Consider the following 20,856-nt stretch of genomic DNA (forward strand, 5'->3'; position numbering starts at 1 on the left):
CGTGGGAACCGTCTTTCAGCCGTGTGTTTTACCGAGAACTGTGTCACCGTCTAAGGCTGAGTGAGTACCACAGTGCCGGAAGGCACAGCGCTGCCCCCGCGTCCCTGCGCCCACCAGGCCCTGCATCTCCCACACCATCACTGGGCCCCGGGATCACCAACCCCTACCCACGGAGGGGCAACACAACAACTGGCTGCTCCACATCACCACTCCCGGGATCCCCATATTGAGCAGCGGTCGTGCTACAAATCACCACAACCGTGGGTGGCGTCACGGACAATAGACTATATCCCAAAACCCAATCCCCTTTCACTCACGGGCGAGGAGCGCCGCTCGAGAACCCCCGGGATCCGGCCCACCGCTCGAGCCACCACTGAGCAGCAGCAGCCGGACCCGAGCAGAGGGGTGAGCGAGGTGCCGGCACCCTCCTCCCCGCCCGCGACAAGGGCAATCAGAAAGAGTCGGGGAAAGAACCAGAATTGGTGCATTTTTTGTGATGTGCCAATTCTGGGGTGGCTGTGGGCTGGAATTTTTAGGCTGGAAATTGCCACATAACCGTGTTCCTTCCCAGCCTGATATCAGCCTCCAGCTGTCTGCTTGGCTGGTTATCGAAATAGGGGGGAAACCACGCCATTGTTTAAAATTATTAATTTTTTAGACATATATATATTTTTTTAAAAAAAAAAGGAATAAAGGGTGTTTTTTAGCCTTGTTTAACTCAATAAATAATTTAAAAAATGGCATGGGGTCCCCTCTATTTTTATTAAGCAACAAAGATAAAATTTAGAGTTGCAGGCTAATATTATCAGGCTGGCAAGGTTCATGGATATTGGCCCCTTTGCAACTTAAAAATACCAGTCTGCAGCCGCCCCAGAATTGGTGCACCACATTAGATTCGCCAATTCAAACGTTTTGCTTGGCTCTTCCTGATTGCTGTAGTGCAGTGGCAATCCAGGTTATATTTTTTGGGGTTTATGTCAACTGTGTAATGTCAGCTGGTATCAAGCCCTGGTGTTAGTAATGGAGAGGTATCTATCTAATAAACAGCTGACATCAACCCCCAAAAATATTACCTTGATTGTCACCTCCCCAGAGCAATCCAAAAGACCCAGGGCTAAGTGCCAGAATTGGAGCATATAATGTAATGCACAAATTCTTGTGTGGCTGCAGGCTGGTAAATTTAGGCTGGGAAAGTCCAAATAACCATGGACCTTCCCATCCTGCTAATATCAGCCCCTAGCTGTCTGCTTTACCTTGTCTGGTTATCAAAAATGGGGGGAGATCACACGTCATTTTTTTAAATTATTAATTTTTGTTCCCAACAGCAATCTGGGATTTTGAGTGGCCCCAGGCATCTTCCCTATACCATTTCCATTCCATTTGAGTGCTGTTTCCATCTATATGAGAGATTTACTGCCTCCCCAGCCCCCATTGAGGGGTCTTCTGGAAAAATGATCATGTTCCCCATGGATTTCATGGATTTCAATTATACTTGTTACTCGAATTGAGCCTGTCTGAGTGTCTGACCTGCTCAAGTTGAGTAATGAACACTCAAACATTTTAGTGTTTGCTCATCACTAGTCTTTGCCCTAAAAATACGTACGCACAATAAAAAATAGTATATCCATACCCTCAAACCTGAATGTTAAGAATGCACTAAACAATCCCTTTTCAGCTAAAATTGATGATCTAACTTGCCTGAGGTGGGTTTGGGTGCTTATATCATCACCAATGACTTATTTGTGGAGTTTTATCCATATAATAAAGTTCTAATTATTATAACAAATTCAGGAATCACGGTAAGAATATTTTAATTCATATTAGTCATTTCTTTGGGCCTTAAACAGGACCTTTCACAAATTTTCACTTTATAAACTGTCCATTCTAGCACATGGAAAAATTATTTTAATGCACTTTTGCACTGCCTTGTGAAGTTAATTGGCCCCCAAATTACTGGCACCAATATGTTAATTTTCTTATACAAATTAATTTCATTAGGCTCTCTCAATCCATTATGATTGTGTTCAGTCATAAAAAGGCAGAGTCCTAGGGACAAAAAAGTAGACAAAAGTTCTGACCAAAATGAAACGCCCATAAAGCAGGTCAGAACTGTGCCAGCATGAACTGACCCATCTTAACTCTTGCTCCCGCAATTGCCCTCACTCGTTATGCTCATCTGACACTGCTGTCTGCCTCTTCTCTTTTCTAAAAGGAAGCGCCGGTGGCCAGTAGTATTATCATATCAGAGCAGCAGAAAGAGTGAGGAAAGTCGTGAGAGCAGCTGAGAATAGAGGATGGGTAAGTATCAAGCTGGCACAGTTCTGACCTTCTCTATGGGCGTTTCATTTTAGTCAGAACTGTGGCAGTCTACATTTTCATCCCTCTGATGCTGTTCTTTGATATGATTGCACAGAGTAATAGCGGGATAAAAGTACACGCCCAGAGCTGAATTAACTGACATCCCATATTGAATAATGATAAAATATACATGTTGGGGCCACTTATGAAGTGGTGAAAAAAAGTTTTTGTAATCATTCCTGCTACTAGATGCAGAAATATACAATTTGTAAAGTCAAATTTACAAAAAGCATCTTTATTGTCTCAAGTGAATATTGTAGTCTGATACAGGTAAAATATATCTTTGTACCATGTTAGCCAGTAGAGATAAAAAAAAGTTTGTTTAAAAGAACTGAGAGTCCTCAGTGGTTGATACCTTTTAATGGCTAACTGAAAGGATGGTAATAATAGCAAGCTTTCGGGACTACTCAGGTCTCTTCATCAGGCATGGTATAACACAAAATCTGAAGAGTCACATATTCTATGTCCTGTTGTGTATATGTGCCGCCCCCGTGCCAGCAGTCGGCGCTGCTCGGATCCGGGCCTTCAGGGGTGGTGGCTCGAGGGTCTCGCGGACACGCCGAATAAATGGGGGGGACGTAGATGTACGGGCTAGGCCATAGTAAGTTCGTGACGCCACACACAATGTGTGGTGAAGTGGGACACCACCGCTGCTGTTATGGGGCACCCGGGGGAGATGTTGTGCAGCAAGTTAACTCCTCCGTGGGCAGGGATGGTGGCCCCGGGACCCGATGGCTCGGTGCAGGGGATGGCGACCGCAGGGGGGTGCTGGTGTACTCACTGTTAGTAAAACACACAAGTCTCTGGTAAACCAAGGTGATGGTGGCGGGTGCCGTGGCTGGTTGCGTTCGGGTCCCCCACCCGGCTAGTGATCTCTATCCTTTTCCTGCACTGCTTTGTGTAAGGTGGACTTTCCTAGTGTGAAACTTAGGAGTCTGCTCCCGGCTGGATGTGGCCTAAGGAGCCGTGCCCGCAGACGCTGGCCCGTGGGATCTATGGGCCCTGGCGGTGACCTCTTATCCCTAATCGGTGGGCTGTTGTCTTCTATGAGGGACTTTGTGTGGGACAGGACTTCTAGTCCTGGCCTCAATCGGTTAATTAACCAGTTCCGCTCAGTTCCGGTGCTGGCTTCAGGGTCCGAGTACCCCCCCTTTGTGCTACGGTTTCCGGGTCGGTTCCCCGTGTCGGTACCGGCGGGCTACAACCCTGTCCCGGTCCACCTCGGTTCTGCCGAGCCGTCTTCCCGTCTCCTGCGGACAGAGAACACCGTCTGCCTCCTAGCCAGTGGCACCAGGGCTCCTACCCTAGTACCGTTCAACTTGAACTCTCCTGCTGGAGCTACACTTAGCACCAGCCCACATTACTCTCCAAAACTGAACTTCCAACACTTTCTGACTGACTGTTTTCCTGCCCTGGGCTGTCTGGACCCCTGGGAGGGCGTGTCCCAACCGCCTGGTCACGCCCACTGGTGTGTCTATCTTTCCCTAAGGGAGGGGGTGATTAGGGCTTCTGGTTGGCTGTATGTTTCCTAGTGAGGGAACGGTGTAATGCGGGGGCCTATTTGTGACTACCTCTTTTTGCTAGGGCGTCGCATATAAATATGTGACTCTTCAGATTTTGTGTTATACTATGCCTGATGAAGAGACCTGAGTAGTCTCGAAAACTTGCTATTATTACCATCTTTTCAGTTAGCCATTAAAATGTATCAACTACTGAGGACTGTCAGTTCTTTTAAACAAACTTTTTTTATTACATAAAAACAAAACAACCCAAAAAAAACAAAAAAGTGAGCCGGAGTATGAGATGGTATACATGGAGCTTGTGAGCTCATGTTCACACTGGCCATAAGACAAAGAGAAACCAAGGGAAAAATTGTGAAAACATACCCTGCTGTAACTAAATAAAAGCATAGTGCATATAAACATAGGGTACTTAGTAAACACTGTTTTTGATCAAAAAAAGCATAAAGCTATCCCACCAACGCCAAGGTGTACCCACTTGGGATAGTACCTACACTCTCTAATAATAAAACCTTACCATGGGTGTAAAATAGGCCTCAATGTGGCAAAGGCTGGAAACACATTTATGCGTGTAAAATCGGTCCGACTTGCCTGAAAAAAAACTCGGCCGATTTTAGTTCACGTTAGGTCAGTGTGCAATGCAAGTGCGATGCTTTTTTTAAATTATTTAATGACTAGCAGAGCGTGTGTAATGCGTGTTTAATCAGTGTGTGATCCTTTTTTTTCTCAGCAGCTGTCATCTACCATTCAGCTCTTCTACATGGCCGCTGACAGCAGCCACAGACAGAGCCATGTAGCAGAGCTGAATAGCCGCTGACAGCAGACACAGACAGAGCCGCACGATCAGAATGAAGTCAGATGAACTTCACCTGTCTTCATTGTCATCCTGCGGCTCTCTCTGTGTATCGGGGCCTGATTTTCGGTCACCGGTGAAGGTCTCACGATGCCGTCACTGAGGTTACCCGCGGCCACAGCAGAAGTCCTCCTGCTGAGATTTGTGGCCGCGGGTAACCTGAGTGATGTCATCGCTGATAGCGTGACTCACTTCAGTCGCTGCGGGGAGCTCACAGAGAGTGGTCATGGTCTGTGACCGCTCTCTGTCAGCTTCCGATGTAGCAGAGCTGACAGCGTCGAGGGACCTCTGTGGATTACGTTGGACATGGAAGGGTATTTGGGGTCTTGAATAAAGTGGTGAAAGAGGTTGTTTTTTTTGTTATTTATTTCAAATAAAGGATTTTTGGGTGTATGTCTTAATTTTCTTAATCTTACAGATTAGTCATGGAAGGTATCTCGGGGAGACGCCTGCCATGATTAATCTAGGAGTTAGTGGCAGCTATGGGCTGCTGCCATTAACTCCTTATTACCTCGATTGCCACTGCACCAGGGAAATTCGGGATGGCCGGGTACAGTCCCGGTACAGTCGTATCTAATGGATGCAGCTATTCCGGGCGGCTGCTGGCTGATATTTTTAGGGTGGGGGGCTCCCCATAATGTGGGGCTGCCCATCCTGAGAATACCAGCCTGCAGCCGTGTGGCTTTACCCTGGCTGGTATTAAAATTGGGGGCCTATGATTGGGCGCCTATGATTGGATGCAGTCAGACAGCTGTCACTCAGCAGTGGGGGCATGTCTGACTGCATCCAATCATAGGTGCCGGTGGGCAGGGAAAGCAGGGAATACGAGATTGAATAATGAGTGGCCGGCTTTTTCAAAAGAGGAGAAGCCGCCGGAGCAGTATGAACGCCGTGCAGCTCCACACCGGTGATCGGGGATCGGTGAGTATCAGAGAGGGGGGAAGAGGGCTAGACCGACATGGACAGAGAGAGAGAGACCGACAGAGAGAGAGAGAGACAGACCGACAGAGAAAGAATAGAGACCGAGAGGGAGAGACTGACTGACATTAATCGCATGTTTCTCAAAACACTGGAAATGACTGAGGTCTCACAATGTCGGTCAAGCTCTATGATTAACCGACATTGTGAGACCTCACTCATTTCCAGTGTTTTGAGAAACATGCGATTAATGTATTTAGAAAAACGAATGTCACTAGGATGGTGTGAGTGCCGATCCGTGGGACATGCATTTTTTTCACGCTCCCATAGAGTTGCATTGGAGAGACTCGCGCGAGAAACTGTCCAAAACGCAGCATGCTGCGATTTTTTTCTCAGTCCGATTTGGAGTAAGAAAAAATAGCAGATGGGAGCTGCCTCATCGTTTAACATGTGTCCGAGTGCAATGCGAGATTTTCTCGCATTGCACTACTGCGAGAAACTCGCAAGTGAGAAGCCGGCCTAAGGGCTGAGAGTGACCGGGTCAAACAGGACACACAGTCAGGGGATGCACAGAATGAAATGCCCAGCTCACTAAGAGGGAGGGCCACACCCTATTTGTACTGAATACAAAAAAAGAAAACTACATAAAAACAAAACTGTGTTTACTAAGTACCCTATGTTTATATGTGCTATGCTTTTATTTAGTTACAGCAGGGTATGTTTTCACAATTTTTCCCTTGGATTCTCTTTGTCTTATGGCCAGTGTGAACATGAGCTCACAAGCTCCATGTATACCATCTCATACTCCGGCTCACTTTTTTGTTTTTATGTAGTTTTTTTTTTTGTTTTCAGTACAAATAGGGTGTGGCCCTCCCTCTTAGACCCGCAACACACATCCGTTTTTTTTGTACGTGTGCGGTACGTATTTGCATGTACCGGAGACACGTACACACGGAGACCCATGTTATTCAATGGTAGATGGCACACACACGTAAAATCACACGGAACGTGTGTCCGTGTGATAAGTACGTGTGCGCGCTTTTCTGTACGGACGACATGTCCGTTTTTGGCCGGCAGCACGCAGGCACGGACCCGCTAAAGTCTATGGGTCCGTGCCTGCACGGACCGCACACGGAGTAGGTCCGTGTTCAGCACGTTTCGTGCGTGTGCGTTTTTACACTAGCGATCTTATTTTTATTTTTTTTTAAATTAAATTCAGTACACTTACCTTTTTTCGTGATGTTCTCAGTCATACTTACATTGGCGCTCGGTTTTTTTCTTCCCCCGGCTCATACCGCTCCCCGATCACCAGCGCGGTGAGGAACAGCTGTGCAGAGAATACGCGGCAACAATTACTTTGAATATGCTGGCCGCTCATTAATCAATCTCGTATTCCCTGCTTTCCCCACCCACAGACGCCTGTGATTGGTTGCAGTCAGACACGCCCCCCACGCTGAGTGACAGCTGTCTCACTGCACCCAATCACAGCAGCCGGTGGGTGTGTCTATACTGTGCAGTAAAATAAATAATTAAAAAAAACGGCGTGCGGTCCCCCCCAATTTTAATACCAGCCAGATAAAGCCATACGGCTGAAGGCTGATATTCTCAGGATGGGGAGCCCCACGTTATGGGGAGCCCCCCAGCCTAACAATATCAGTCAGCAGCCGCCCAGAATTGCCGCATACATTATATGCGACAGTTCTGGGACTGTACCCGGCTCTTCCCGATTTGCCCTGGTACATTGGCATTCGGGGTAATAAGGAGTTATTGGCAGCCCATAGCTGCCAATAAGTCCTAGATTAATCATGTCAGGCGTCTCCCCGAGATACCTTCCATGATTAATCTGTAAATTACAGTAAATAAACACACACACCCGAACAATCCTTTATTAAAAAAAACACGAACAAATTGCCGTGTTCACCAATTTTATAAGCCCGAAAAAGCCCTCCATGTCCGGCGTAATCCAGGATGGTCCAGCGTCGCATACAGCTGTGCTGCATGAAGGTGACCGGAGCCTCAGAAGACACCGCCACTCCTGTCAGCTCCACGCAGCTAATGAAGGGAATAGCGCGATCAGCTGTATTCAGCGTTGGCCGCGAGTAACCTCAGTGACAGCTCAGCTGATCGCAATCAGAATCGGTCAGAATCGCACGATTCGAGATGAGAAAAAAATAGCAAAAGGACACTGCACCATAGATTAACACTGGTGCAAGTGCAATCCGATTTTTATTGGATCGCACTCTCACATGAAAATGTTTTGAAGACTACAAGTTTCACCACCTTCAATATCTTTCTTTTAAAAAATGCCGGTCTAAAATGTACAGCTTAACATTTTCATAAAAAAAACAAACAACAATAAAACGTTTTTTAAAGGGAACCTGTCACCAGATTTGGAGACTATAACCTGCAGCCACCACCAGTGAGCTCTTATATACAGCATTCCAGACCAGAATACTGTATATAAGAGCCCAGGCCTCTGTAAAAAGTAAAAACACTTTTATAATAGTCACACAGGGGGCAGTCTGGTCCGATAGGTGTTGCTACTCTCCTTTCCGGCGCCTCCTCTCTCCAGTCCGGCACCTCCTCTCTGCTTTGATAGCCGTCCTCCTTGTTCTGAGGCCTGTGTGCACGACCCGTCCTATGTCATGCACACTAGGCAGCATTGACGTCCTGCGCAGGTGCACTTTGATGTACCCTGCTCAGGGCAGATGAAAGTATTGTAGTGCGCATGCACAGGCGGTCTTTAACCTTTCCACGCACCTGCGCATTACAGTACTTTGATCTGCCTTCAGCAGGGCAAATAAAAGTACACCTGGGCAGGATTGCAATGTGTGGATGACGTAAACACGTCATCCTCTCTGGACTGGGTAGAAGGAAAACAGAGATCGTAGCAGAGAGAAGGTGTCGGACCAGAGAGAGGAGGTGTCAGACCACAGAGCAGTGACCCCCATCTGACAGGACCTCCCCCTTAGGTGAGTATTATAAAAGTGTTTACATTATACAGAGTGACCTGGGCTCTTATATACAGTATTTTGGAATGCTGTATATAAGCGTTCAGTGGTGATGGCCACAGCTTAAAGTCTCTGAATCTGGTGACAGGTTCCCTTTAAGTCTGCCATCATCAAATTATATCATTACTGTGCGCAGCATTGGTATCTGTATCGTTATTGTGAGCAGCATTGATTAGCTTATATTGCCTTTTCTATTCAAATTGTTAATTCTTACATAGTTTCACATTTGTAAAACTTTTGGTCATTGAAGCATTTTCTCAATATGTAAATACAAGCATTTGCAATTTTAATCTTATTAAAAATCCTCTATGTTCAAAATAATGAAGGGATTTTTAATTTTATTGTTTACTGTGTGTTGTCTAAGTTACCGGTCAAGGCTGCAAGCCCTTTTCCATGAGGGACTGTTTGAACGGACTGCGGGCCAGATCACTGACTTGAATGATTCCTGCAGCTTTGCGTTCCTGCACTCCTCAGATGCTGCTGCAGTATCGAAAAATGCACAGTTCGGTCTGGCAGTGCAACGTTTTACTGCTAAACCAAACCATCAGTCTTCAGGAGCGCATTGTCCCCCAGGAAACAGGAAGCTGGGAGGATGAGGAGTGGTATGCTCTTGAAGATAAAAAGTGAGATTAACAATCATTTTGTGTTTTTTTTTTTTTTTCTCCCGTGCTGTGGCTGTTTTGTGTAAACTCACCCTCATAATAAATACTTGAGTTAAATTGATCTGAATTTGTCCAGCTGTAACAAATTCATCAATCCACAACATAATAACATTTACATTGGTAGGGTTCAATATGCTGTAACCCCCACCATTGGTAACACTTGCTTTAATACTGACCCATTCATTCTCTAGGTGGGTTTGCATGCAGATATGGTGACATCATGCTGACCACAGCTGGGGCTCACTGAGGGGTGAAGACAGGTAAAGGCCTACATAAACAATAAATTAACGTTGGCTCAAACTGTTGATATCGATGGTTTCGGCCAACAATTTAATGTGTATAGGGGCTCTGGCAGACTGATTGTCCGGAGAGATGTCCAAGTTTGGACTGGTGATGGTTTTGTTCTACCAGTGATCAGGGCCGTATTTACCATTATGCACCCGTGGTCCCGTGCCTGGGGCGGCAGGATGCGGGGGGGCGGCACCTTCTAGCAGTAAAAAAAAATAAAAAAAAAATTTTTTTTTCTTTTTTTACACATCCATTAAATCCGCTGTATTTTCAGAGGAGGGAGGGGGAAGAGGCGCACCTCCATTTATTTGTATCCGCGTCAATTAAGACACGAATGCAGACAAACTGCGGCGGCAGGGCACAGAGAGCTGATTGACCTCGGAACTGCCGGCGCCTGCACTTCTGGGGTCACAGGCGCTCCAATCAGCGCCTTCCTCTGTGCTGCGTCCAATGCTGTGTGGACGTCACCTGCAGAGCTCACAGCAGGACGCCGCGATGGAAGCCGGTGTCAGAAGAGGATACTCACATGAGCCAGGAAGATGACGGCGGGCCCTGGAGCAGGTAAGTGCTCGCAGAGCTGAAAATTCATAAGGAGCGTGGGGGTGTCTCTAATGCAGACCAGAGATCTGCGCATGTGGTGGGGGGAGAGAAGCTGATACTGGGGGAGACTTGGGGGAAGAGAAGCTGATACTGGGGGAGGCTGGGAGGAGAGAGTCTGATGCTGGGGGAGGCTGGGAGGGAGAAGGCTGATGCTGGGGGAGGCTGGGAGGGGGGAGGCTGACGCTGGGGGAGGCTGATGCTGGGGGAGGCTGGGAGGAGGGAGGCTGATGCTGAGGGAGGCTGATGCTGGGGGTGGCTGATGCTGGGGGAGGCTGGGAGGAGGGAGGCTGATGCTGGGGGAGGCTGGGAGGGGGGAGGCTGATGCTGGGGGAGGCTGATGCTGGGAGAGGCTGGGAGGGGGGAGGCTGATGCTGGGGAGACTGGGAGGGGGAAGGCTGGGAGGGGTGAGGCTGATGCTGGGGGAGGCTGGGAGGAGAGAGGCTGATGCTGGGGGAGGCTGGGAGAAGAGAGGCTGATGCTGGGGGCAGAGAGGCTGATGCTTGGTTCAGAGAGGCTGATGCTGGGGGAAGCTGGGGGCGAGAGGCTGATGCTGGGGGAAGCTTGGGGGGAGAGGCTGATGCTGGGGGAAGCTGGGGAAGAGAGGCTGATGCTGGGGGAAGCTGGGGGGAGAGAGGCTGATGCTGGGGGAAGCTGGGGGAGAGAGTCTGAAGCTGGGGGAGGCTGGGGGGAGAGAGGCTGATGCTGGGGGATGCTGGGGGGAGAGAGGTTGATGCTGGGGGAGATGCTGCTGCTGGAGACGGGGGAGAGAGGCTGCTGCTGGGGGAATGGGAGAGAGGGGCTATGCTAGAGACAGAGGACAAGGGTTGAGGGATAGTGCAATGACAAAATCGATGGGGAGCAGTGTAAGGACTCAGAATGAAAGGGGGGCAGCATTGGGAGCTCATTATGGAGAAAGGGCAGCATGTGTGGGCTCAGTATGGAGTGGAGCAATGTAGGGGAGTCAATATCAAGAGTTGGGTAGTGTGTGTGTGGGGGGGGGGTGTCTCAGCATAAGCGTTAGTGTGGTGGTCTTAGTATGATGAATGGGGCAGCATGGAGGTGTCATTATGGAAAAGAGGAAGGCAGCATTAGGAGCTCATGGAGAGGGGCAGCATGCATGGGACACTGTGAGGAGGGGGCAGCATGCATGGGACATTGTGAGGAGGGGACAGCATGCATGGGACATTGTGAGGAGGGGGCAGCATGCATGGGACATTGTGAGGAGGGGGCAGCATGCATGGGACATTGTGAGGAGGGGGCAGCATGCATGGGACACTGTGAGGAGGGGGCAGCATGCATGGGACATTGGGAGGAGGGGGCAGGATGCATGGGACATTGTGAGGAGGGGGCAGGATGCATGGGACATTGTGAGGAGGGGGCAGCATGCATGGGACATTGTGAGGAGGGGGCAGCATGCATGGGACATTGTGAGGAGGGGGCAGCATGCATGGGACATTGTGAGGAGGGGGCAGCATGCATGGGACATTGTGAGGAGGGGGCAGCATGCATGGGACACTGTGAGGAGGGGACAGCATGCATGGGACATTGGGAGGAGGGGGCAGCATGCATGGGACATTGGGAGGAGGGGGCAGCATGCATGGGACATTGTGAGGAGGGGGCAGCATGCATGGGACATTGTGAGGAGGGGGCAGCATGCATAAGACATTGTGAGGAGGGGGAAGCATGCATGGGACATTGTGAGGAGGGAGCAGCATGCATGGGACATTGTGAGGAGCGGGCAGCATGATGTGAGGTCAATGTGCAGATCATATTTCATAATTGAGGAAGGTGTGGTGGGTATAATTTATAAGGGAGGGCAGTGTGTAGTTTATTAGGGGCAGTGTGACAGTCACAGTATATAAGTGGGGACGGTGTAGTGGGAATATTTTATACTCATGCTATGTTTTGATGTGCCTGTGGTGATCCCCATTGGGGGGGGGGTTAGTGCCCTTCGTTTCTCATTGATACTTTTTCAAGTATTTTACAGAGTAGATCTGCCTTAAAAAGAGGTCGTGTGCGAAAACTCATAGTGTTACGTTGTCACTAAAGGGGGCTTTACACGCTGCGACATCGCTAATGCGGAGTTGTTGGGGTCACGGAATTTGTGACGCACATCCGGCCGCATTAGCGATGCCGTTGCGTGTGACACCGATAAGCGATTTTGCATCGTTGCAAAAACGTGCAAAATCGCTAATCGGCGACATGGGGGTCCATTCTTAAAAATCGTTACTGCAGCAGTAATGAAGTTGTTCCTCGTTCCTGCGGCAGCACACATCGCTGCGTGTGACGCCGCAGGAACGAGGAAGCTCCCCTTACCTGCCTCCCGGCCGCTATGAGGAAGGAAGGAGGTGGGCGGGATGTTACGTCCCGCTCATCTCCGCCCCTCCGCTGCTATTGGGCGGCGGTTCAGTGACGCTTCAGTGATGTCGCTGTGACGCCGCACGGACCGCCCCCCTAGAAAGGAGGCGGTTCGCCCGTCACAGCGACGTCGCCGGACAGGTAAGTATGTGTGACGGCTCTGGGCGATGTTGTGCGTCACGGCAGCGATTTGCCCGTGTCGCGCAACAGATGGGGGTGGGTACCCACACTAGCGATATCGGGACCGATATCGCAGTGTGTAAAGTAACCTTAAGGGGCGCGACCACGTAAAGTGCCTAGGGCAGCACGAAGGCAAAATACAGCCCTGCCAGTGATAAGCTTTCTCATAAAGAACACAGGATTTCTCAGATGGACAAGTGTTTTTATGTATGGGAGAGTCGACTGAGATGGCTGTATCTTTTGGCCGATAGCCATCTAATATGTATGACCAGCTTAACACCCACTATTTGCAGATGAAGTATAGTTTGATGTTTAATGGCAAGATTTCAACACAATAATTACAGTAAATGCAAAGTAAAACAAAAAAAAAAATCATAGATCCTTTAACTGCACTTGGACTGGTTTATTGCTTGCACTTAGCAGCGTCCCGGGAGGAATGTGTAAGGAGAACTTAGTGGAATAGGCAATGTTGGCGATGCAGGAATTGCTCTTTAATGTTGTCAGATACTTCACCATAAATCTAAAGGATTATTGACTTGTTACTGGAAAGGCGCTGTTCACATTAACATCATGGCTTTCCTTTCTTCATTTTTAAACAGATCTCAGTGAAGCCTAATATATCCTAGTACAGTATTCTTACAGAAAGACGAGTATAGAACAGAATAGATGATCAAATTAGTGTGAACAAGTCCTAGTTTAGTCATTAATTCACAATATGATTACATTTAGACATTTTGATACAGATTATACTGCCCTAACTAATTGATAAAACTATAATTAAACTGGAGCATGACTGTAAAGAGTGAAGTTTGCACAAGCAACTTTATAATTATGTTCATTTAGGAGCTCCAACAATATGTAATATTCTCCCTGCAAAAGATAATAGAAAAGTAATGAACAGTTAAAATAACAATCATGAGATTGTGAATGTAAAACTATGAACAATGCTTTAACAATTATATATAGAAAAATCATGGCTCCAAATGGAGCTGGAGCTTTTTAAGTATGTCAATACATGAGATTCATGAGACACCCCCCCAAAAAAACCCCTACAAAAAGTAATACGTAATACTCAAGTGAACCGAGATTATAAAACAAAGAGCAAAAACTTGCCAATTTTATCCTGGTGACAGTTCCTCTTTAAATCCCACTGACAGGATGCATGATTCTTTCCTGTTAGATCTTTGCTTATTTGCCCTGGACCATAATTATTTTTTATTTGATCGTCAATTTTACCGACAGACATCTAGAGTGGCCATGGGTGCGCGGTTCTCACCTTCTTACGCTAATTTGTTTTTAGGGTGGTGGGAGGCTACTGTGGTGTACCCCTCCCCACCCTATAAGCAATTTGTCACCCATTGGAGAAGGTATATTGATGATGTGATGTTCATCTGGACGGGCCCCGAGGATCTTTGTCACGAATTTTTACGATCCCTGAACAGCAATTGTCATAATATCTTTCTCACGTATGTCATGTCATCCTCTACAGCTACCTTTTTGGACCTCTCAGTGAAAGTAAAGGATAGCCGCCTGCAGACCGACCTGTATCGCAAGCCCACTTCCACCAATAGCCTGCTCAGGTTTGAAAGCTTTCATCCTTTCCACACCCGCAAAGGCATACCCACTGGTCATTTCCTGAGGGCACGGAGGAATTATACTATGGCTGACGATTTTTGTACACAAGCTAATGACCTTACAACTCGTTTCAGGAAACGTGGCTATCCCCGCAGTATCATCTCCAATGCTTACGGAAGGGCCAGAAGTAAAACCCAGCAGTCTCTAATCAACAATTATACCATCAAGGAAGACCAACCACTCCGTGTCATTACCAACTATAATAACCAATGGACACAGATACGGCAGATTCTATTAAGACACTGGACCATTCTTACTTCCGACTCTCAAATATCATCTCTGGTGAGTGACGTTCCTCTCCTCACAGCGAAACGTTCACCACGTCTTAGAGATATACTCACTAATAGCCACTTCAAAAGACCCACTATTAAGCTGAATAGGGGCATAAATCTGAAAGGTTCGTTTCCCTGTGGTGCTTGTAGTATTTGTCCTCACGTGCACCCCACTAGGGATGTTTTTACGAACCCGCTTGATGGCAAAAAGCACAATCTACATTCTTACATCAATTGCAAGACCACCAATGTCATTTATGCTATTATATGTGATTGCCCTAAGGTGTACGTGGGTCAAACATCCCAGGAACTCAGAAAACGAACCCAAAAACACATTTCCACTATCAATTTGGCAGCAACTGATCTCAAGAAGGGTAAGACTCTTACCACACTGGCTTCCCACTTTTGACAATATCATTCTGGCTCCAGTAGGAATTTGCTTTTATTTGGTTTAGAGAAGCTACATGAAACTGGCAGGGGAGGCTCCTTGCACAAAGCACTCTTGCGTGCAGAATCTAGATGGATTTTTCATCTTGACTCCCTCACCCCCCGTGGTCTTAATGAGGAACTATTATATACTTGTTTCCTGGGCGATGGTTAACTTTATCCCTCTATTTGTCTCTAATATGGTTACCCTTTGTTTCCACAGTTCATCGTTAACATTCTGCGGACGAATGAACGCATGCCTGTGTAAGGGGTGGGCAGACCCCTTACAAGGAGGTGTTTTCCCCTGAGAGTTGTTAATGCTGATGTTAATAAAAAATGTTTTTACTGTTTTAGTGGGTCCCCTAGTGGCCGGGTGGGACGGCTGTCCCCATAGAAACAGGGCAGAGGAAAGGAGGAGCCGGCAGGAGAAAGGGGAGGGAGAAAGAGAGTTGTTAAGGAAAAAGTTAGAGTCAGAGGCAGTTGAGTCCGGGACGGGAGAGAAGAAGCAGAAGGGGCAGAGTGTGGCAGCTATGTGGACAGGAAAGCGAAGGAAAAGAAGAGAAGTGTCCTCAAGGGTGAAGCAGCATTGGTGTGGGTCCAGTCTGTGTTAGACGGAGTGGGAGCCAGGTGAAGTGGAGTAGCCGGGCACATCCCCACTGGAGGAGACGTCTAGAACAGGTTTTCCCCTAGCAAAAGCGTGAAACCATCTGATCTGTTTTGCCTCTGTTATGAAGAAGTGTACAATAAACATGCCTTCTGGTTCAACCGACCTACGTCTGCAAAGTGTTTGTACATCTGACGGCGTTATCTGCACCACCACACTCTGCCCCACCAAGCCATCTCCTGTCCCAAAAGTGACGGCGGAGCCGGGGGTAAGCCTGATAGAAAAAGGGGCGACGACTACAATCCCCGAGGCGCCCCTGGCACCCCGTTACATGTGGCGTAGTCGGCAGGATCCGGATTATATGCAAGGGGTCCCGATCCAAGAAGATGGAGACCAAGTGGTGCCTAGGGCACAGGATCAGGATTATTGGCGAAGGGTCCCGATTCCATGGTGGGAAGAACAAGTGGTGCCTAAGGCGTTGGACCGGGCACAAGATGGCGGCAAGATGGCCGCCGTCTTCATGGACACAGTGGGCGCACGAAGAATTGGCGCCAAAAGAAAAGCCTGGGGCTGGCCGATGAAGAAAAAGAAGTGCGGAGTGCGTCGCTCAAAGAGGGGAGGTGCTGGCCCCAGGATGCTGATGAAGATATGTGAAGTGGGCGGCGTTACAGAAAAAAAGAGCCGCCTTGGCCGGGTCGACTTGATGTGCGAGACTGGGGGTGGAGTGTACCCAAGAGCGGGAAAAGAAGGCCCGCCTCCACCTTCTCCAGTATCTCCACTGTCCCCGGCGCCATTGCAAGAAACGACAACACAGAGACTGACTCCGAGCAAAATGGAGACTCCGAGAAAACAACATGCTGCAGTGGGCGCGCTGGTAGCAACCAGCCTGGGCAGAGGACGCCCGAAGCAGACTGCGGCCGCGGAAGGACTTACCCTTGCCCTACCAGCTGTGCCAGAAGGACCGGAGCGGCCCACAAAAGTAACATGGGTCACTACCTGGGACGCCGCGACCGGTGAGACCTCGACTGAAGTCCGGGCCACCTACACGGCGCAGCTACATCCGAGAAACAAAGTCCTGGGAACTTCAACCCACACAACAGTTCCGGCCCCGGAAGAGCAACATGCCCGGGAGCTAGAAGAAGACGAGTGGGGATTCTTTTGGGAGCCGGTGAAGCCGACGCCCCTGACTCAGCGGAAGTCCCCATCGCCTGAACCCGATCCGGTGCAGGAGAGGTTACTGGCCGAGACCGTGGCCCGCGAGATGATGGCCGGTCCCCTTAGCGACGAGTTTGAACGGCAGTGCACCGTTGGCACCGTAGTCAAATTTAACCAGAAAGAGGGCTATGGATTCATTGAGGACGAGGAGACCGGTGACCATTTCTTCTACAACCGGGTAAACCTGGACACTGAGGGCTTACCACAACGCCTTCATACCTTGTACCCGGGAGAAAAAGTGAGATTCCGGAGAGAAGTGGGATGCCGGGGCCTATTTGCCGTGGGAGTGACCCGTATGCCCACTACACAAGAGGCTGCACAGTGGCAGCAAGAAATCGAATGGGAAGAGTGCCAATACCGGAGGCGTACCCAACAAAGACCGGTGCTGGCTGAGACTTCCCGGCCGAGAAACACGCTGGCGGTGTCGCCAGAAGTCATGACAGGACTGAGTGTTGACCCAGAGAAGGGGACCCCGGCGGTGTTGGCAATTCACCAGAGCCTGGTCACACACCCGGTGATCGTCGTGGGCAGCCCACAGCCATCCTGTTCAGCTACCCCGTCACCCCCGTCGGGGGTTGAGGAGGCAAAACCGGAGGCAGAGGCACCAGAGCCACCCGTCAACTACGAACCATTCCGGAGGCTGCGCCGCTTGCCAGGTCAGTCCCTTTCTGATTACGTGAGGGCTCAGTGGGCTGAATGGCAATGCGCTTATCACCCCAAGTGACCCGTAATGACCGGAGATAATGGACCTGTTTGTATTGAGTACCGGCGTTGTTAAAGAGCCGGAAAAGTTCCACAGTTTGCAACCATGTTTAAGCTACGGAGCCCGGAAGGAGCCTGATGCTGGACTGAGCCAGGGGCTCCTTCTGTGTTGTCAAAGAAGGCTTTGTTGTTTTATGCTCCTGCCTTCAAAGACCGGGAGTGCTGTGAAAGCCTCCGGGCAGAAGTCCAGCAAAGACCGGGAGTGCCTGCTGAAGGCCTCCGGGCACACTATCTACCAAGACCGGGAGCTCCCAGGAGGGACTCCGGGAGCCGGACTTGTGCGCCCCTTGAGTGTGCCTTGATGTGAACATGTTTAGAGTTTTATATAAATGATTTTGCTGCTAACTTGTGTTTTTCAGGGTCGTGCCTTGCCGGGAGGCTTAGGCAGAAAGAGGGGAGGAATGTAAGGGGTGGGAAGACCCCTTACAAGGAGGTGTTTTCCCCTGAGAGTTGTTAATGCTGATGGTAATAAAAAATGTTTTTACTGTTTTAGTGGGTCCCCTAGTGGCCGGGTGGGACGGCTGTCCCCATAGAAACAGGGCAGAGGAAAGGAGGAGCCGGCAGGAGAAAGGGGAGGGAGAAAGAGAGTTGTTAAGGAAAAAGTTAGAGTCAGAGGCAGTTGAGTCCGGGACGGGAGAGAAGAAGCAGAAGGGGCAGAGTGTGGCAGCTGGGTGGACAGGAAAGCGAAGGAAAAGAAGAGAAGTGTCCTCAAGGGTGAAGCAGCATTGGTGTGGGTCCAGTCTGTGTTAGCCGGAGTGGGAGCCAGGTGAAGTGGAGTAGCCGGGCACATCCCCACTGGAGGAGACGTCTAGAACAGGTTTTCCCCTAGCAAAAGCATGAAACCATCTGATCTGTTTTGCCTCTGTTATGAAGAAGTGTACAATAAACATGCCTTCTGGTTCAACCGACCTACGTCTGCAAAGTGTTTGTACATGTGACGGCGTTATCTGCACCACCACACTCTGCCCCACCAAGCCATCTCCTGTCCCAAAAGTGACGGCGGAGCCGGGGGTAAGCCTGATAGAAAAAGGGGCCACGACTACAATCCCCGAGGCGCCTCTGGCACCCCGTTACACCTGCCCATTTGGACTAACCCAGCAGCTTTCACGACCGTTTTGCTACTTATGGAGTGGGGTCCTGTGTCATCTTGTGGACTTATTACTTTCCTCTTGTGGTCTTGGTTTCCATCCTTGTCTGGGGGGGGTCCTTGCCCTTTGATGCCATCATTTTCGTATATGGATTCTTGTATACCAACAAATTGCAGTTCCTTTATGACTCCAGGATATATATACTACTCCCTATTGGGTGGTTGTGATGTTGAAGTCATTGCTTTTCCGAAATTTGAGTGTTGTAATCTTCCTCCACCATCTTTATGCTCCAATTGCAATTATTACGTTCTGCCCTGTACCTGTTTTTTCAATCTGTACTTCTGTGCCTTTGGGGTCTCTTATAACCAATCGGGGCATATGTATTTTGCGCCTTTATATAGTGTACTATAGGGGTGCGTCCCCCTTGGGTGGATATTGGCTTGTCATTTACCTATAATCGTGGTTTTGTGCCCTCTGCGTTAATATACATAAAAATGAATATTTATTCATGTATTTTTTTTACTATATCAGGCAGGCTTGTGACTTACACTCTAACCGGACCTTATACAGTACAATGGTATTTGCACATTTATGATAAACATATGTATATAGATTCCTTCCTTCCCCTTTTTTTTTTTTCCTTGTACTGTGTCCTTATAACGCTATATAATTGAACTGCACCATATGGCATTTAATCTCTAGTATGTGTCCTCCCCTGCCGTGTATTACAAAATATAGTTGTGTGCTACCTTTGTACTGGTCTTCAGAACATACCGCGTCACTCACTGTTCTTATTTTAGAACGCCCATACACTTCTGTGTCTACGTTCCCTATGTGTGCTTAGTAATAAAGTTTTGTGATAGTTCCGCACACGTGACCGCATCGGCGTGTCACATGTTGACTCTGTTCAGTGCGCATGCGCATTTAATCGGCAAACTACGCTCCATTGTTGATACTGGCAGACCCAAACTTCCATATAAGGTAAACGCCTCTTTGCAAACACCACAGCCATTGGTGCTGCAATGGTGGCTGATTTCTCGGAGACCCTAATTGGCAGGTAATCATCTAATTGTATACAGGTATATATACACACCTTTGGGTCAGACTGGTCACTTCCCCTGACGAAGCTGCTTGTCAGCGCTACGCGTGGGGCTATTTTCTTGGCCTCATTTTTGCTCCATTCATTTCCTGATTCCAGCATGCAGTTTTTTTGACCACACCGGGCCCGGTTGGTAATTATGGCAGCTTGATTTCTCCTCACCTTGGGGAATTCTCAGCCTTTCCATCTACTTGAATGGACTCCCTACTTTGGTGGCTTACCGCCACAGCGGGGCATATGATTCACAACTTGACTGGCTGTTTTTTAGTGCGATTCCTTTTACAGCTGGGTGTTTGGTACAATTTCATTTGTACACATTCTTATATTGTTCGTTGTACCATTGCAACCACGTTTGTCTATATCACCTGGCACTGACAGCTTGGATTACTTTGTATGCCCTTTTTTTTTTTTTCTCTGTACTGGTATTGTGGTCACGATTTATAATAATGTTTTTAGGGCTCTACCATCCTCTTGCCATACAATCATAGCTATTTTTGCATATATATATATATATATATATATATATATATCAGCATTGTATCATACTATGGTTGTACTCATAATGGGAAGCATGATTCTGCACTTGTGAATCACTACTCTTTGCAGTGCATGCAGCACTTATGATCTCATTTTCTGTCCCCATTGGTAAATCCAATCTGTTCAGTGTTTTGTTACATCATCACAGGTATTTCTCACATATATATTGGTTCCACAATCGCACTACGCCTGCCTTTCTAAGAGGAACTATGATTCTATATGAATGAATCAATATTTGCAGTACTCATAGTGTCTGCAACCTTACTCCTCGTCCCCATAGGTAACCCAATCTATTTTGTGGTTTTTGTATATTCTGCTCACAATTACTGCATGCTGACTTTATACCGTGTCAGTCTCTTTGTGTATTACTGGTGTAACTCCATGATATTTATTGAAATTTTTGATATGTACTTTTGATGATTGTACTTACCGGTATATTATCTTGGAGCCATACTACAATATCTTGAGAC

General features: G+C 48.2%; 1 protein-coding gene across 1 annotated transcript in view; it reads right to left on the reverse strand.

Annotated features, from left to right (window-relative positions):
• Positions 1 to 13,072: 13,072 nt before the first annotated feature.
• LY86 (lymphocyte antigen 86) overlaps positions 13,073 to 20,856 on the reverse strand; it is an 83,523-nt gene continuing 75,739 nt past the window's right edge. Inside the window, exon 5 of the mRNA XM_075316464.1 lies at positions 13,073 to 13,618. Coding sequence (XP_075172579.1) covers positions 13,526 to 13,618 — 93 coding nt within the window. The 3' untranslated portion in view covers positions 13,073 to 13,525. The remainder of the gene's footprint in view (positions 13,619 to 20,856) is intronic.

This window comes from Anomaloglossus baeobatrachus, chromosome 6, assembly GCF_048569485.1.
Source record: "Anomaloglossus baeobatrachus isolate aAnoBae1 chromosome 6, aAnoBae1.hap1, whole genome shotgun sequence".
NCBI lineage: Eukaryota > Metazoa > Chordata > Amphibia > Anura > Aromobatidae > Anomaloglossus > Anomaloglossus baeobatrachus.